This window comes from Rattus rattus, chromosome 14 (assembly GCF_011064425.1).
Source record: "Rattus rattus isolate New Zealand chromosome 14, Rrattus_CSIRO_v1, whole genome shotgun sequence".
NCBI classification, from domain to species: domain Eukaryota; kingdom Metazoa; phylum Chordata; class Mammalia; order Rodentia; family Muridae; genus Rattus; species Rattus rattus.
The window spans coordinates 4835600-4853840 of NC_046167.1; the positions used below are offsets into that span (position 1 = coordinate 4835600).

Consider the following 18241-nt stretch of genomic DNA (forward strand, 5'->3'; position numbering starts at 1 on the left):
AGTATAGAATAGAGTTTATTCAGGGTATGCAGAGGGGAGTTGAGGTAGAAGAGAGAGAGAGAGAGAGAGAGAGAGAGAGAGAGAGAGAGAGAGAGAGAGAGGAAGAGGAGTAGAGGAGGCTGGCCATGAGTGTGTGGAGAGAGACAGGGGAGGGGAATGGGGAAAGGGGATAAGGAGCAAGAGAACAGAGCAAGAGAGCGAGAGAGTGAGGAGGGGCAAGCAGCCCCTTTTATAGTGTCAGGCACACCTGGCTGTCTTCCTGAGTAGTTCCTGTCTTTCCACCAGCATGGTTGACACGTCTTTGTGAGTGCCGGCCTGCTTGCCTGTCTCAGTTTATGGAAAGAAAATCACAAATGGTTGGACGAATGGACAGGTCTGTAGGAACTGCTGTTCCCTCACAGCCAAGGAAGCAGGTCACTGAGGCCACGGCATCAAAACTAGTCCTGAGCCTAGTCCTTCAGACGCTCTGCCCAGAGTCCCACCCATTCTCTGTCACGTGACTGATCACTGTCAGGTCCAATGGCTACCCCTAGAGCAAGCACTCTCTCTTGCTTTCTCCTCGTCCGGCATCTCTGCTGTTCTCTCCTGTTCTCTTGCCTCTCTCAGATAGCCCTGGCCATGTCTGCCATGCCCTCCTTTCTCTCTGCTCTGGCCTCTTCCAGACGCCTCTGGGTGTTCTCTCTCTTATTCTCAATACAAGTCTTTCCCATAAAGGAGGGGCTGTTTCCGCAGTTTCTTTACTGTGCCCCCCTCGCATACATTTTTGATATTAAATAATTCTGCATTCTACAGCCCGCCTTTAGATTTGGTGTTGACAGGGTTGACAAGTCATGACGCCCCACTATGCTAACTCTATGCTACACAGCGAGCTTGTGTTTGCTGCATTGAAGCTGAGCCTTTGAGTAATCCAGTATTGGCTGAAAAAAATATTCTCCACAACAGATACACAGACGTATATTCAGATGTGAGTATATACGTTTAGAGTGTAAGTCATAGGAACACGCAAAGCTGCCATCACATTTCTAAGAGTAGTGATGCAGAAGGAGAAAAATAAATCCCTTTATATTAACACTCCCACACCCCCATGTATTAAAGTTATCATTGCATCTTCAGTGATTGGAATGTAATTAACCTCTCTTGCTTTGCCAACTTATAACACAGCTTATCACAGACATGAAAACTGGATTATGCACATGGAACAAGCATATTGTCTTCTGTGCCTGTATCACGTGGCACTGCTAAATGCCAGCTGACACTTGACAGTCCTTGGATGTCATTCTGAGGGTGATCTCTCAAAACAACGCTCTCTCAAGAATCGCAAACGCCATGTGCATCCTGTGGTATTCTGATTTGGGGAGAAATAAAAGCTGAGAGCTTAAATTCATAATGAATTGCTTTTCGAAAACGGGATTACAGTTAAGCGGTGCCCCCGGACAACGCAATCTGTACTTAACTTGGCGGTGAGCTGTTTGGGTCCTGTTGTTCTCTGAGAGGTATCTTTAAAGCAGGAAGATGCTCTAGTGTTTATAATGTCGATCAACATCAAGAATGCAAAGGGAAGGTGCGTGCCCAGATTGTGTTAAGGCAATACATACGGTCATAAGCTGCCTTGGTGATAGCTTTGGCTGCGTTCTTCTGGATGTCAGGAATTGTGGAGTTCTCTGCAAAGGACAGGACTTTTTTGAGGCTCCCTGACTGCTGCATCAACACCATTGTGTCCATATCCTCCAGACAGTTGGCTATCACTGCGAGTGCTTCTACATGCAGGTCGTTCAGTTCCTAGTCATGGAGAACAAGCACAGCTTGAAAAGTATCCTTTCAGTTGCTTCACAGGCTTCTGCGACAAAAGACTTGACCAAGGCAACTTAAAGGAGAAAGGTTTTACTCCAGATTCAGGTTCCAAGGAGACACAGCCCATCATGGCCCGGAACATAAAAGCCTGGCCACTCACATTGCAAGGGTGGCCAGGAGTCAGCATGAGGACAGGAAGTGGAGCAAGACTCTAGGCCCTCAAAGCCCACCCCCAGTGATGTACTTCCTCCCTCGAGGTTCCACTCCTAAAGCTTCCATGACTTTCCCAAACAGCTACACCATCTGGGGACCAAGTATTAAACACGTGAGGCTATGGGGGTGGGGGGCATTTCACATTCAAACAACCACAGTCATGCTAGAGAATCAGAACATAGTGTGCTTAATTTTGTGTTGACAGAGCCCAAGGAAGCAGAAGTCCTTATCACGACGCATCCCATGCCACTTGCCTCATCTTTTCTCGTTTCTCTTACTTCAAAATGTTTTATGGATAAAATAATGAAGAAAACAGCCAGTAAGTACAGTGAATTGGGATTGCTTATGTCATCTTCCATTAAATACAAATATCAACACCCAGGGAAATGTATAGTCTTGGGAGACACTACTCAACATGAAGCCAGGGTCTTGTCCGTGCTAGGCACACACTCTCTACCCCTGAGCTATAACCTCCAGTTCGAGGATGTAGTTTTGGGAGTAGGACAGAGGCTGAAGGTGAATATGATCTCTAAAATCTTGGAAGACAGAAGGGACAAATAAGAAGAGGGGACCAAATCAAAGCAGCAGCCTAGAAAAGTAGAAAACAATGAATTGGTTCCATGCTTAACTACAACCAAGTCAACAAATCATAGACTGGTTAAAACTGTCGTATTAAAAATCATTACATAACCCATGGCTTGGTGTAGCTCTCCATGCGAGTCTTCCTTAATGCTGTTTTGTGCTTCTTCCAATAATAGATTTTACACAAGGTTTGACAATTTAATTCCTTGCAGTTCACGCATTAAGAACATACTGTAGGAGTCTAGGGCACTCACTCAGTCGGTGAGGTACTCTCCAGCAAGTCTGTGGACCTGAGCACACATGTGCATGTGATCCCAGCGCTGGGGATGCTGAGACAGGAGGATGCCTGGGGCTTGCTGGCCTGCCAGTCTAGCTGAATTTGTCAGCTCCACGTTCAGTGAGACACACCGTCTCAGGTAATAAAGGGGGAAGCAACTGAGGAAGACACCTGATGTTGATCACTGATCTCCACATACGTGTGCCCATTGACATCGCCATATGCACACATACACAGACACACGAAACCAGTAAACATACATGCACACGGAAAATATTGTAACTTGAGTTATATTTCTATTGCTTTTTAAGTGCTCATTACTAGCATAAGGAAACATAATTTGTAATGAGTTGACTTATTCTGCAACCTTCAGAAATCTACTTAACAGTTAAAGTAGGTTTTCCTGTTGTCTTTAGGCTTTCTGTCTTTGAAGTCTGCTTTCAAGTCTGTTAGTTTTTGTCACCTTTTTTTTGTAAAGACTTATTTATTTTATATATGTGAGTACACTGTCTCTGTCTTCAGACATACCAGAAGAGGGCGTCAGATCCCACTACAGATGGTTGTGAGCCACCATGTTGGGAATTAAACTCAGGACCTCTGGAAGAGCATCCAGTGCTCTTAACTGCTGAGCCATCTCTCCAGTGAGGAGTTTCAGCACACAGGATACATAATGAACGACCCTTTGAGCCTTGTGCCCCAGGATGGGAGAGGGGTTTTTATATTTCATTCTACGTAATTTAGTATAATTTAATTTTTTTCCAAATAAAATATCCATATCAGTTCTGAAAATTTTCACTTTCTGTGTATATTTGCATTTTCTATGACTACAGATGGGTATTTTATCTCTCAGACTCAATTTTTCCACATCTGCTAAATGAGATTAATGAGGTAATAATTGCATGTGATATATATAATATATATTTATATATGATATAAATATAGATGAGATGATTTTATGATGTACATTGTACAGAATATATACAAATGTACATATTATCTAACATATAGATACATTATGTACTATATAGCTATCATGTATAATGATGTAATTATTGTTATTTTATAGTTTATCCTACTTTGAAGAAATGAGAAGGTAATAAAATCACATACATAAAATACCTGTGCCTACCACACACACATATGACCGAGTAGATCTTTCTGGGCTTTTTTTTTTTTTTAATCCCAAGAAGACAGGAGACAGGAGTGTGACACAATCAGACAAAGCTACATTTATTCTACAGTTAATCCCTTTATACCTGTGGTTCACAGAACAGAGTAACCGCTCTGGTTTACATCTTCCATTTGAAATAACAGGACAAATTGATAGGACAAAACAATAGTACTGTTAGCGTTCTACCATATAGTTCTAATAATGTATGTAGCCTGTGGTGCTGTTATAGTGCTACGCCACAATTGTGAAATCTTGACACAGAGCTGGTGCACACGGTAACGGGTGCCACAGAATCAGACACAGAAGGGCATGGCAGGGGCACAGGCTTGTGCAGGACTCCTTTTGAAATTGTGCTTTATTTTCTCATTTTAAGCTCTGAGGTCTGTAATTTTTTAGGAGGAAATCTAACGACTGGTTAACCTGAAGCTTAATATTAAACTAGTGTTCAAGGAGCCTTTAACCTCCTAGACTGCCTCACTTTATTTTCTGAAAGGAGCCCAGCGTAGTTTGCTTATAGAACGTATTGGAGTAGAGGCAGTGGATCTGAAATCTGCATACCAGTATTTGGCTCTGGAATTAAGTCTGAGACTCTTCCAGCATAGATCTGAGCCAAGTCTATGCAGCTGCATGGTCCGCAGCAACCTGCTAGATTGGCGTTTGTAACCGGGAGCTGTGAGACACACACAGACTCTTCAGTGGGAGAGGCATTCCTTGCGAACCCCGTGGGAACTGTCCAGCCTCACCTCCAATGTTTCTCGGTGTATTTAGAAGGTAGGTCACTCTGCTTGCCTCATCTCAGACAATCATGATGAGCAGAGTGATCAAAAGACTGATTCTAGGTGTTTCAGAAAAAAATCTTAAACCTTCGAAGCCAGAAGGCTTATTTCCTATTAGTTCTAGATGGCCTCTGCAACTAGCCTGCTTTAAGAGGCCTGATAGACTTTACACCGAAATTAATGGTTTGCTCCTGTAACCTCTGCTTACTAGAACTGAAAGCATCCAGGCGGGAGGAGCCTCGGAACACTGAGAGTGAGTACCTTGGTCTCCAGGATCTTAGTGAGGTGGTCCAGCCCTTGATTGTCCTTCAGTGTCGTCCGAGCCTCCTTATCACACGTGATGACACCCAGGGTTTTGAGAGCCAGCAGCTGGATAATGGGGTACTCTGACTTCAACAGCTCTAATATCGGAGGGATGGCATTTAGCTCTTGAAGTGTAGTCCGACACTGAAAATCCTGTCAAGAAACACAAATGAGCACCAGTCATTCCTACAACTGAACCCAGCCCCCAGAGTGGAGAGCAACTATTATTACATTGTAACTTCCCCAGCTTTGTTTCCAGATTCCAAAATAACACACAGACAAGAGAAAGCAACACAAGATTTATTTATGCAGACATTATCAACAGGAACTCATCTATGACCTGTGGGGTTTACGTTGCTGCAAACTTCTATAGACAGCCTTAGGTTAAAATGTATCCATAATACAATTCCTTCCACACTGATACACTGTTTCAAACAGTACCTGATAAATAGTGGCATGGATTCTTTGTGTTCTGGGGGTTGTTTGTGAACTAGCTGCAGCGTTCATGTGTATGCAAATTTATAGCGGGGTTTTCTCAAACGCGTGACCTTGATTAAGACACACATGATCTCGGAGAAGCAGTTACATGTGATGAACCAGTCCTGGTAGCAGTCATGGGGCAAAGGATGGAGCAGTGGAGAAAACCCCCAAACTCTGACTACTACTACATCGTGATTTTTAAAAACTCAGACGTAATTAAAATAGCTCTAAGGGTGAAAAGGGAGAGGGGGATGGGGCTCAGTCAGTTGAGTGTTTGCTGCTTGTGCCTGAGAAGATGCGTCTGGACATCCAGAACCATGTAAAGAAGCCAGGGTTGCAGCACGCCTGTATTCTAGCTAAAGGGAGACACAGTGGGTGGATTCCTGGAACTTAGTGGCCAGTCAGAGTCTCTGGTTAGTGAGAATCCCCAAAAGATAAGGTGGAGAATAATTAAAGAAGACTGGACTTTGATCTCTGGCCTTCGCATTCACATGCACCCGCCTAAACATGTAGGTATAACACACATACAATTCACACACATATACACATACATACATACATACATACATACATACATACATACATACATACATACAAACACACAATGGGGAAGCCTCCACATTTACCTTAGCCTTTCTTCCTTCCTCTTCCACCCAAGCTAAATGTTCAGTTTCCTTCAGGTATAGAAGTTACAGACGACCTTTACAAAGAGTGGAATCGTTTACCCCGGGGGCTCAGAATGGGACCAGATTTGTAAAGAGAGTCACTGCAGATATGATTTGGCAGAATGGAGCATCCTGGAGTACAGTGGGTCCTTTAACGTAGAAGACGTGTCCTCGTGAGGATAGAGACAACAGAGTCTAGAGTGCTGCTGGCTACCAGAGAAAGCTGGCAATGGAGAATGCCTCTGCCCAGTGTCTGGAGGATAAGTCATAACAACACGGAAACTTTGAGCCTCTAGACCCAGAAGTGACTTGTTTTGAGCCACTGACCTTGTGGCACTTAGCTCCAGTGGCCCTAATATCTCCTTAGTCCCCAGTGCTTCTGATATGAAGAACTGCAAGGGAATGCTCCTGTCTCCACTTGAAAGAAAAAGTAGAAGAACACAACACAAGGTGTCATGAGATTAAAACCACAAATCCATGGGTAGAAAGTCTTAAGTTCGCTGAGTGAGTTGGACAGATAGTGTTAGTGGGCAACTACAGACAGTACAAAAAGCCACCCCACAGACAAGCCTGTGAGCACATCTGTGAGCACATCTGCAAGAGGTTCTCTGGGCTGAGGTTAGCTTCGGGATTATCTTGATTGCATTAACTGATGTGAGAACACACATCTGAGTTGTCCGCAGGACCACTCCCTCCGAGGTGGGTCTTGGACAATACGAAACGGAGGATGTTAGCTGAGCATGGGAATTCATTGCTCTCTGCTTCCTGACTGTGGATGTGATGTGACCGGAAGCTACAAGCACCTGCTGTTTAATTCCCTGCTGCGGTGGACTACATACTCTAGAATTATGAGCCAGAAACAACACTTTCTTCCTTAAATTGCTTTTGTGAGGGTATTTTATCATGGCAATAGAAGAGTAAGCTGGGATAGTGAGGGAGAGGCTAGGGGATCAGGGATGGCAGAAACCAGAAAGCAGTTGGACGTCCTCCGAGGATGCCCGTTTCAGGAGCCTGAGGATGCCATGTTGCCAGGATTCACTGGGGCCGAGAATGTTTTCTGAGCCTCTTTCCATCTCGCTGCCTAGAAACTGTCCCCCAACCAGTCATCTCCCCTTCCTCTAATGCTGACCCAAAGTTTACCAAGCAAATCTAGCTGTTGTTATGAAGCCTGAGCAGAAAGAAGAAGAAAAATAAAACCAACCCAGCAGGGATGGCTGGTAAGTCTCGCCTGTGGGTTGCGACCTTCTGTTCTGTGGATAAAAAACCCTTTCATATTGCACATCAGATACCTACTTTATGATTCATAACAGTAGCAAAATTGAACTTATGAAGGAGCAGTGGACATAATTTTACGATTGTGGGTCACAGCATTAGGAAGGTTGAGAACCACTGCTCTAAACTGACCTGTTGTGGGTAAGGACAGGACACAGGCAATGGCATGGGGGTGCAGGAGGGAGGACAGGAGCTGCTCTCTACTATACAGGAACGCATCCCGAGGAGAGGGCACTTTGCTGCTGGGAATAATGAATTGCACTGAGCAGACTCAGGTGTTAGAATTTCAGCAGTGAATGGTCCGAGACTTCGGCCTTTGGCTGCCCTAATTCTCTGAGTCCTTCAGGACTGCCTCGGTGCTGGTGTATGGCATCAGTGATGCGAGAGGTTGGAACACTACAGGCCCACAGCCTGATTACCTTACCTTATGTTGGTTGAGGCCCCTTGAACAGTCGAACCTTGCTCACCCCTGTGTCAGAACTAACAGGCTAATAGATAAAAGTATTTTGGAGTCTATTACTCTAGCATACTGTAGGTTCCTGCCAACCCAAAGACTGCCCCAGCTACCCTCTGCGGTCCGTAGGGGAGATTCGCCTATCCTGCTGTAACTGCACCTATGGCTGACCCGCCAGCGTGTTTTAAGCATGCTTTGGTTTGAGATTTTCCCTAGTCTGTTTCCTATGAAACCTCATGAACCTGCTTCCACCTGGGGACACGGGCTCCCTACTTTTCAAGCCAAGGTTACTCAGGTTTGGTTTTGGAATGTGTTTCCTCATTTCCTTTGAGGTGAGAGCTATGTTCTTTCAGTGTGTGTGTGTGTGTGTGTGTGTGTGTGTGTGTTGTTCCTTCCCAGATTTGACAAGAATTGTACATTTCCCATTTCAAAACAAGCTCAGTGGATTCAGACGAATCCCACCTTAATTTGCAAGCCATTCTGTTCTTTTCAAACTGAAATATGTTTCTTTTCCTGTGGCAGACAATTACTTATAAAATGGGAAAATTAAAAGACATCTACTTGAAGTTTCTATTATTTTTTTTCTGAGTGACTAGTACTAAATGTGTTGAGAACAACCATGCCGCAACTGGTGAGTCTTAAAAATCTCTTCCTCTTTAAAGGGGAAGGTAAATTCCATAATGGGCTTCTGAGGTTACTTCATGTAGGTGCTGGGAACTGGTCCTGGGTCCACTGGAAGAGAAGCCAGGGCTCGACCTCAGATCCGTCTCTCCAGCCCCATCCCTTACAGTTGGCTTTTGCCCATGCGTCTTAACGATGTCGAGGCTAAATCTCAGAGCCTCCTGCATTCAGCCTTTAGCACCACGTTGTAGTGACATCAGAGCATGGTTTAGAAGTTCGCCTTACCTGTACCAAGTTGTAGATGCATTCGATAGAATTCTTCTTCACATCCGGGTCTGGGCTGCTCAGCAGTCTGATAAGTGGCTCCAGTCCGCCGTGCTCAAATATCTGTACTTTCCCCGTGTACTCCACGGACATGTTCGCGAGACAAAGACTAGCAAACTCATGGATGACCACTTCCTCTGTACGTCACAGGTAAAGGAGACAACCAGTTAGCTGTTTGCAGGAGGTCCACGTTACGGTCAGCTTTGAAGGGTGTAATGTGACATGCACTTGTGACCCTAACCGTTTGTCAGGAAGGGCAGGATGTTCTCGTGCTCCAGTGCAGTGGGATACAGCGCAGTGAGAAAGCACTCTCTGAACATAAGCGAATCCCTGAACTCAATTTTAGTAACGTACACACGTGCGTGTGCGCGCACGCTCACACACGCAGAGAAGGGGGGTGTTGAAAAACAAAGCTCAAAAGTCTTGTCCACACCCCACTTTCTGGAAAAGTGCAAACTGAGCTATGGTTTGTAAGATTATAAGGACAATTCACAGCTAATGGCTCTTAGGTTCTTTCTGATGTGTAGTTTAGTAAAATGTAAAAAGAAATCAGTTTCATTTTGGAAATAAACGTAGGATGCAAAGTTACCTTCTGGGGAGAGCTGAGCAATCACAGAACTCATAACTTCTAACTCTCTCAGTAGCTTTTTAACATCACCTGCAAAGGAAGAGACAAAATATGGATGTTTATTAAAGTAATAATGGTGATGCCTTTAAAGCATTTCCTTAGGAGACAGATGTTTCTACCTAACTTCATGGATAAAAATGTTGAGGTTTAAACGCGCAATAAAGAGGTGGCAGGTTTCATACTCTCGTTGGTTTACACGGCTTGGACACCATCTAGCCTTGGCCTCTCCATCAACACTAAACATGGTACCAGCAGAAGTGCCAGCTACGCGTAGAACACACCAGTCAGGCTGACTGACAATGTGCTATACTTGATTATTATATAAATTATGTTTTGAAAATCTGATGTCTGAGTGCTGTGTTACATCATTTCCTTCCTCTCTCTCCAACTCCTCTCATATCCCCACTCTCTCTCCGTGTGTGTGTGTGTGTGTGTGTGTGTGTGTCTGTGTCTCTGTGTCTGTGTGTCTCTGTGTCTCTGTGTGTGTGTGTGTCTGTGTGTGTGTATGTGTGTGTGTGTCTCTATGTCTGTGTGTGTCTGTGTCTGTGTGTGTGTGTCTGTGTGTGTGTGTCTATCTGTGTGTGTATGTGTCTGTGTGTCTGTGTGTATGTGTCTGTGTGTCTCTGTGTCTGTGTCTGTGTGTCTGTGTGTCTCTATGTCTGTGTGTGTCTGTGTCTGTGTGTCTGTGTGTGTGTGTCTATCTGTGTGTCTATCTGTGTGTGTGTGTGTGTGTCTGTGTGTACAATTTACCATCACTCACATGTACACACATGTTTAGAGCTGACTACTTGGAATTGCATAACTATCAAGCTTGTCCCTGGAGAAAAGTGATTCATCCTCTCTCCTTGGCTCTCCATCTAAGGATGGAGCTCTGTGATTTCCCCCGTCCACACTGGCACATTAACTGTTGTCATTATGCAAGGTCTTGTTTAGGAAGCCATATTGTGGAGATTCCATCAGAGCCACTTCACTGTCCTGTCTGTGAGAGCGTATTTTACCACAGGTGTCCTGGTCCTCTGGCTTCTTCCTCAGTTTGTCTAGAGGCTTACGCTGTGGGGGTAACAGACAGAGATAGGCACCGGCAGCCGCTTAGCCCCTCCATTTTGAGATTGTTTATGCATTTAATTTTCATTACCTTGTACAGAATGCAAACAATTATGTTAATGTATTTTAACTGATATATTCTGATTGCTTACATTCCGTTTATAGGAGATGTCGAAAGCACTTAGAAACGTATTGGCATTCGAAGTTCATGTCTGTGTGGTCTCTGTTAAGCTAAGGCTAGCCAGGTATCTCCCTGCTTCTTGCTGACTTAACTCCAGCTCTTTGTGGAAAAAGAAAGATGATTCTGTTTTTCAGTTTTGCAGTTTCTCTGTCTGGTTCCTTTATCTGCAAGGAGAGATTAGCCCTGCTAGAACTGGAGGAACAGTCACTGAAGCATGGGGGAATTCATCCTTCCTAATAGCTGGGCATCTTCTCCTGCGGAATTTGGAGGTGTGGCTTTTCTTCAATTTGTCAAAACTTCTGGCTTCTCTGTTTCTGTTGCAAGTGGCTGGAGGTCCAGCAAATGGACAGTAGCCTTTGTCGGTGGCCAGGCAAGTGCAGTGTCCTGAGGTAATAGGCAATGGGAAACACAGGAAATCCTGAATGATTGTGTGTTATTGATAAGGTCCCCAATGCCTTATGGGACTTAACAAAATCTCCTCTGGGTCAGGCTCAGGAAACTGGCCAAAACCTTCCTCTCATCCATGTGTGAAGGTTGACAGCATTTACAGAAAGCATTGGCTGCAGCTTCCTAGCGACTGCTTCCCTACAAAGACCTCCTGCGAAACTGGCTTGCCCCTGCTCCCTGCGCTGTACTTAATAAACCCACAGAGGTTCTGGACTCCTTGGGAGTATTTGCTGCCCTCCACCGCAGGAAGTACAGCTTGCCTGATCCCAGCCTTTCTATATGTATGTGTGTCTTACTTAGGACTCTATCGCTGTGAAGAGACACCACGACCATGGTGCCTCTTTTAAAGGAAAACATTCCATTGGGGCTGTCGTACAGTTTAGTGTATTATCATCATGGCAGGAAGCATGGCATGCAAGCAGATGGGGTTAGAGAGGAGGGTGAGAGTTCTGTATTTGGATCCGAAGGCATCAGGCAGAGACAGTCAGCCACTAGGCCTGGCTTAAGCATCTGAGACCTCCAAGCCCCCAGTGACACACTTCCTTCAGTGAGACCACAGCTACTCCAAAAGCCACACCTCCTTAAGTGCCACTCCCTATGGGCGTATGGGTGGCATTTTTATTCAAACCACCACGTCTGTCATTTCTTCATCCCATCATAGACTTTGTCAGGTTTCTGGGCCCAAGCTATGATCGATACAGCAGAAGATGTCATTTCTGGCCCAACCGCAGGTTCTAACAATGCATTTTCTCCACTGATTGACAGGTAACAGCCTCGGCAGGAACTTAGACCACTGCAAGGTTTGGGAAACCAAATCCCATGCGTCTTTGGCAAGTGCTGTTCTGGTGCCAGTCTGCATGCTTCAGAACAGGTTTTGGGACAACTGTACCAAAAGTTCCTTAGTTCTCTGTGCTGTAAAAAAAACCTATTTATGATTTCTGGTATTTTTAGATATCCAAGCATTTTCCCCATATATATATATAAATCATCCTTGTGCATTCACACACTTCAGAACTCCTCAGGGTGTCCCTGGCGGTAGATGAGCCATGTTGGCACCTGCACACTCTCCAGTTGCTTTCTCTCTGTGTGGTTGGCAGTCACACGAAAAGCCCATAGCAGCATATTCCTTGTGGCCTTAGGTTGATGCCACACCTTAGTTTGTCCAACCAAGCTATCGGTCTTCACCGGGTAGTCTCATGCCGAGAGATACAGAGCAAATGACCAGAGCTGTGCAGGAACCGCTCAGCAGGTCCCTCCCACTGCTGACCCACTGCCCCCTGCTTGACGGATGCTTCTAGTTCACTGCAGCGCTGTGAACGGGTGACTTAGTTGATGGATTTATTATTCTGCTTTGACACTGGATTGTTCAAAAAGTGCTTACTCTCTCTCTTTTTTTTCCCTTGCAGTTAAATCAGCAAAAACTAGCGGGCAAGCTGCTCAGAAGGCTATATCAGTCTCTGCTCCTCCTCTTTCAACTGTGCATTTTTCTCCACTATGGCAACTGCATGGAAATTCTGACCTTGCTGGGGGCAGGGTGAACCATGTCTGACTAAGCAGGGGCGCAGGGGGACAGCACTTACGTTTTCTGGTTGAGGCATATCTGTCAGCGACTTTAATACCTGTTCTAACCTCATCAGATCTGTTTTGGTTGCATTAACATTTTGGACAGTGCCCCACTTTGCAGTCCCAGTTGGGCTAGAATCCATTATGGTGGCCAGGCCAAACTCACTGCAATGTTTCTGCCTCTGCCTCTGCCTCTGCCTCCCCTGTACTGACTTACAAGTGGGCACCACTCTGTCAGGCTTGACTACTTTATCAACCACTATATGCTGGTTTCACCACCTAATTCATTCTTGACCTTCCACCTGTTTACAACGCCATCCAACTGGGGTGGCTCTGAGTGACCCACGCTGCTGAAGGTTTCTGAGGTTGCCTGACACCTGACGTGGGGTTTCTGGTGAATGCTCTGGAGCTGATAATGATCACTGCATCTGCTGTGCTCTCAACGAATTAAACATAAATCAGCAAGACAAAGAAGGGGTGACAGCTGTGTTTGGGCTGAAAAAGAAGGTTCAGTAAAGTAATTTCAGTGTTTATTTGAATCACCTTAGTTTGGCACAGGCACACAGCTCAGTAACCTCCAGAAGAGGAGGATGGGGGAGGAGGAGGAAGTGGAAAAGGAAGAAGGGAAAGAAAAGGCAGGAAAGGGGAAGAAGGAAAAGAGGAAGGGAAATGGGGAGGGGAAGGAGGAGGAGAAACAGAAAAAGGAGGAGGAGAAACAGAAAAAGGAGGGCTGGGAAGGAGGTTGTGAAGAGGAACTGTCTCTCACAGGAAGTTCCTGTAGCCAGAATTCTGGTGGAACATAATTCATCCGCTGTAAGCACAGTTGCTCCCCGAGTGTGAAAGCTGCAGGAGCATCCACTGTTGCTGTTAGACATGTGGAAGATGCTGTAACTGGGCAGTGTGGAGGTGTGATCCTTTACAGATTAGCCTGGAGGCGACTCCTTAGGGTCCAGGGGTTGCTTGTTCACCTCTATCCAAGTGTTCTAGGACACGTGTGGGAAGTGGAGTCATAGCTGTGAAAATGCAGATTCTTCCAAGAAAAGGAGACTTGGCCCAGCAGCCAGGAATGCCATGTGTTGGTCACATCATCAAATAACAAAGCAATTAATTCAAATAATGGCTTTTATTTTTTTTTTTTTTTTTTTTTTTGGTTCTTTTTTTCGGAGCTGGGGACCGAACCCAGGGCCTTGCGCTTCCTAGGCAAGTGCTCTACCACTGAGCTAAATCCCCAACCCCAATAATGGCTTTTAAAATCATCTAATCCATTGGATCATTATACCATCGTAAGTCATCAGGATTCGTATTCAGGATCTGTCATTCTTAATCATTAATTAGAGCAGAGATCCAGGTCCCCACTGGAACCCTAAAGGCAGCAGCACTCTCCTCACTGGACAAATTGGTATCCTGTGTCCTCGGAGCACTTATCAAATCTAGCCTATAGGGAGTTCTCAGAGAACCCCTCACCTAACACACACAAGTGAAAATATTTGTTTAAAATTTCTTATTTTTTCTAATTGTGTGTATGTCTGTTTGTCTGTCTGTCTATGTGTCCATGTACAAGAGAGGACCAAAGGTCATAGATCTTCCTTCTTCTAGAGTCATAAGGCGTTATGAACCACCTAGTGTGGGTGCCAGAAACCAAATCCGGTCCTCTGCAGAGCAGTATGCACTCAACTACTGAGCCATCCCCACATTCCCTGAGTCTTAGTAATTTAGGCTCATAAAATCCTCTAGAAACCCATAAATGCGACTTATATTTCCCGAGCTAAGAATTTTCCCCAAGTTTGGAGAATCTCTCAAGAAACCTTATATGTTGGGTGATAGATGAATGAACAAATAAGAGAAATAAAAAACAAAACAAACAAAAATGTCATTGAAAATCTAAATATCTGTGCATATCATAGAAAAACTGCTGGTTAGGGACAGGAAGGGAAAAATGCATGCTGTACCTGGAGAGGCCATGGCAACGGACGAAGGGGTGATATCAGCCACATTCTGTAACTGGGAGACTCGGGTGTATGTCTGGCTACCCTGGTTCCATAATTCATTCTCCCTTAAGAGTATCGTTGAAGCTTTTTGCAGTTGAAAAGTTGTTGGCTCAAAATATTTTCAAAGCTTTTTCCTAAGTTACAAAGTTTGTGATTCAAAAGCTACCCTGAAACAGAGGAGTGACTTATGCCTGAACAGATTCGTCCTGTTCACAGTCAGGACTGCCGCTGCTCGCATGGCTATGCCACACTGCAGTTCTAAAAGCCAGAAGTTCACTTTAGCTAATACTATAATGCCACACTTCTAAATATATAAAATATTAGAATCAAATAATAGGTCTGATTCAAGAGTAAATGCAACTATTTTGTTAATAGAGTCAGTTATAAGGAAAGACAGCTTCTCAAAACACTGCTGTGGGTTTCATTCACTAGGAAATGGATATGAAGCCTTAACTGACGTGTATAGGGGCCTACACAACCACCAGTAATTCCAGCTCTGGGAGCTCCAGCGCCCTCTCCTGGCCTTCACGGGCACTCGCACTCACATGCGGACACACACACATTCAGCAAACACATCTTTTTAAAAATATGAAATCATTAGTTACGCTGCACACGCCCCTTTTTGCTGATATTAAAGTAAGCTTAAATAAAATTTAGGCAGATCCCTTAAACTTAAACTGGAAAGAAGGAGGCTGTTTGTTTCGAAACATTTTTACTCACTGTTAGAAGCCAGAATACCAAAGATCATCATGGCATTTCTTCTTACAATTTTGTCTTCGTGGGTGAGCAGTTTGGTCAAAGGTTCCACAGCTCCAAGTTCAAGGAGAGTTGCTTTATTCTCCTCACCTAGCACCACAGGTAAAACAAGACCATGCATGAATACCTTCCAGCTCCCCTCCCCCAGGACGGGGGTGGGGGGGGGTGACCTCTGCTTCTCTGCTCTCTTGTTTGCCCTTTACCCTCTTCGCTTTCCCTCAGAAAAAGCCTGCGGGCTCCGGCACCCTGTGTATCCACTCCTCTCTCTTCCCCTGATGTTCACAGGCCCATCCTCAGCTCTGAAATCACAATAGGCCAGCTCAGGAAGGTGTCCTAATAGTGTCACGACATCCCAGAAACCCTTATGTTTCTCCGTCTGTAAAATTCGTACTTTAAAAAAAATTTATTTTATGTGCATAGGTGTTTTGCTGCATATATGTCTGTGCGCTCAAACCTTGGAATTAGAGTTAGAGTCAGTGGTAAATCACCAGATGTGTGTGCTGGGAAGTGAACCGAGGTCCTCTGTAACTGCAACAAGTGCACTTGACTGCTGGGTCATCTCGCTAGCCCCTAGATCATGCTTTTATCCATTTTAAAGAATGATGTATTAGTTTCTTATACGGTACTTTGACTCCACAAAGTCTGTGTCTGAAAACAGTGAAGTTTTTATCTTGGGGTAGAAATAGCAGAAGTCTGAAATAGACCTCCACAGGTAAAAGCAAAGCAGATGGCAAGGGGATCTATGTTTGTTCTGAGAGCTCTGTGAGAGGAAACACTTCCTCTCCTTAGCCTGTCTTGGAGGTGGGGTGAGAACGGAACCCAGGAAAGTTAAGCAAATGCTAACCCACTGAACTATACTTCTGTCTGTGTCCTGTGTCTTCTCAGCAGTCCGTGGCTTGTGGGCATCTTCCACCCTCAAAGTCACCAACCACATATTCTGGCCTGTTTGCCCACCACATCTCTCCTGATGGGCCTCCTGCCCACTCCTTTCAGCAATCAAGATCTCCGACTGTGCTGTGCTCTCCTAGAAATCATCTCACCTCAAGGACGGCTGATTAGCAGCTTTTATGCCTGGAATCTGATTTCTCCTAGCCAGGCCAGACTAATTCCTAGACTAATTCTTCAAAGTTAAACAAATCACGGGGTCTTGGCATGAAACTCAGTTGTGGGACTTAACTTGCTGGTGCTTCCCTTACAGATTCCATTCTCACGCTCAAGAGGCTACAGAGCTGAAGGGAGGCTGCTTTCTCTTTACCAGCTCATGGCTTCCACTAGCTCGTTATAAATATTTTCTGTTCCCTTCATTTCTTTTTCTGATATTGGTATGTTTACTACTGACGTTGGGTTTGATTTTTTCTTTACCATTGCCCTTTCTTAAAAAGGAGGCTGAATCTACTGGTTTGAAACTTTTAAAAAATTACGTGTGTGCACGCGTGTGCGCGTGTGCATGCATGTGCGTGTGCATGCATGTGCGTGTGTGTGTATCTGTGTGCGTGTGTGTGTGCATGGACGTGTGTGTCTGTGTGTGTGTGTGTGTGTGTGCATGTGTGTGTGTGTGTTTTGCATTAGAGGATATGTTCATGGATAGAGGTGAATCATGTGGCTTTTACATGAGCCTTGGGATCCGAATTGGGTCAGCATTTTAGCCGCCCTGACCTAAACCTTGCTTTCTGACATGATGAGATACATTTTTATCTAAACGCTCATTTTACAGCATTCCTCGAAGTTTTACAGGTTAACTTCTACTTTTATCCCTGTTTTCTTACACTCACGAGCTGCATAGGAGGTGCTGCGTGCGAGAATAGTTGCTATTATTGACTTCTAAGTAATTCCCCCATGGTATGGAGATGCACTTTGAATAGTTTAGAATCCCCTGAGATTTGTTTAGTGTTGTTTTGTGCCCCAGAGTGCAGTTTACGGAGGTGAGCATTCTGTAAGTTACTCCTGAGAAAGAATGTTCACTCCAGACTTAGTCTGTCAGTACAGATTAAATTTATTACATTGATGGTCAAACCTTCCATACTTTCAGACTTACAGTCTATTTATTCTTTCATTTATTGAGAGGAAGCTCCTGAGTCCTCTCTCTGGGAGACATCTACGAATGCTTATCTTTCCTCCAAATACCAGCTTTATGCATTTGGAGCGGCCTCTGTTCGGTCCATGGTTATGGGAGATTTTCTGCAGCCTTTAAATTATTTGACCTCTTTATCATAATGAAATGACCTCTGGCTCCTTTGTTTATTTTTCTTATATAATATAATCACTCCATGTTCATAGTGATTGGTCCTTTTGTGAGATATCTTTTTACTTTTTTTGTTTTTTTGTTTTTTTTTTGTTTTTATTCGCACCTTAATCTAAGGGTCTTTCTTGAAGGCAGCATACAGTTTGGGTTTGACTTTTTAATTGAACACAACAATCTCTCCCTGTTGATCATTTAAATTTTATTTGAGTGGAATTTTATTCGGCTGTAAGGGGAGATGAAGTTACAAAATTAGCACAAACATGGGCGGTGAAGCTGAGGAAACTGAGAGGCCAATGAACCTGGGCCAATGGAGGCTGTGAGGGGAGAGGTGTGGAGGCCGATAGAACAAAGTGGAGAATACTGCGGGTGAGAGTGTCCTGCGGGGAAGGGGGCAGGGAGGTGGGGGTGGGAAGGCCTTCAGTTTAACTTTTATATCAACATTGTGTCCTATTTGTTTAATACT

The 18241-nt window shown here is 44.6% G+C and overlaps 1 protein-coding gene across 4 annotated transcripts in view; it reads right to left on the minus strand.

Moving 5' to 3' along the window:
* The window catches only part of Armc3 (armadillo repeat containing 3), an 84540-nt gene that overhangs the window by 54801 nt on the left and 11498 nt on the right, over positions 1-18241 (minus strand). For all 4 annotated transcript variants that reach the window (XM_032884577.1, XM_032884580.1, XM_032884578.1 and 1 more), the window contains 5 exons: positions 15501-15626; positions 9519-9587; positions 8891-9066; positions 5072-5266; positions 1596-1779 (listed from right to left, as the gene is read on the minus strand). In XM_032884577.1, coding sequence (XP_032740468.1) covers positions 1596-1779; positions 5072-5266; positions 8891-9066; positions 9519-9587; positions 15501-15626 — 750 coding nt within the window. The remainder of the gene's footprint in view (positions 1-1595; positions 1780-5071; positions 5267-8890; positions 9067-9518; positions 9588-15500; positions 15627-18241) is intronic.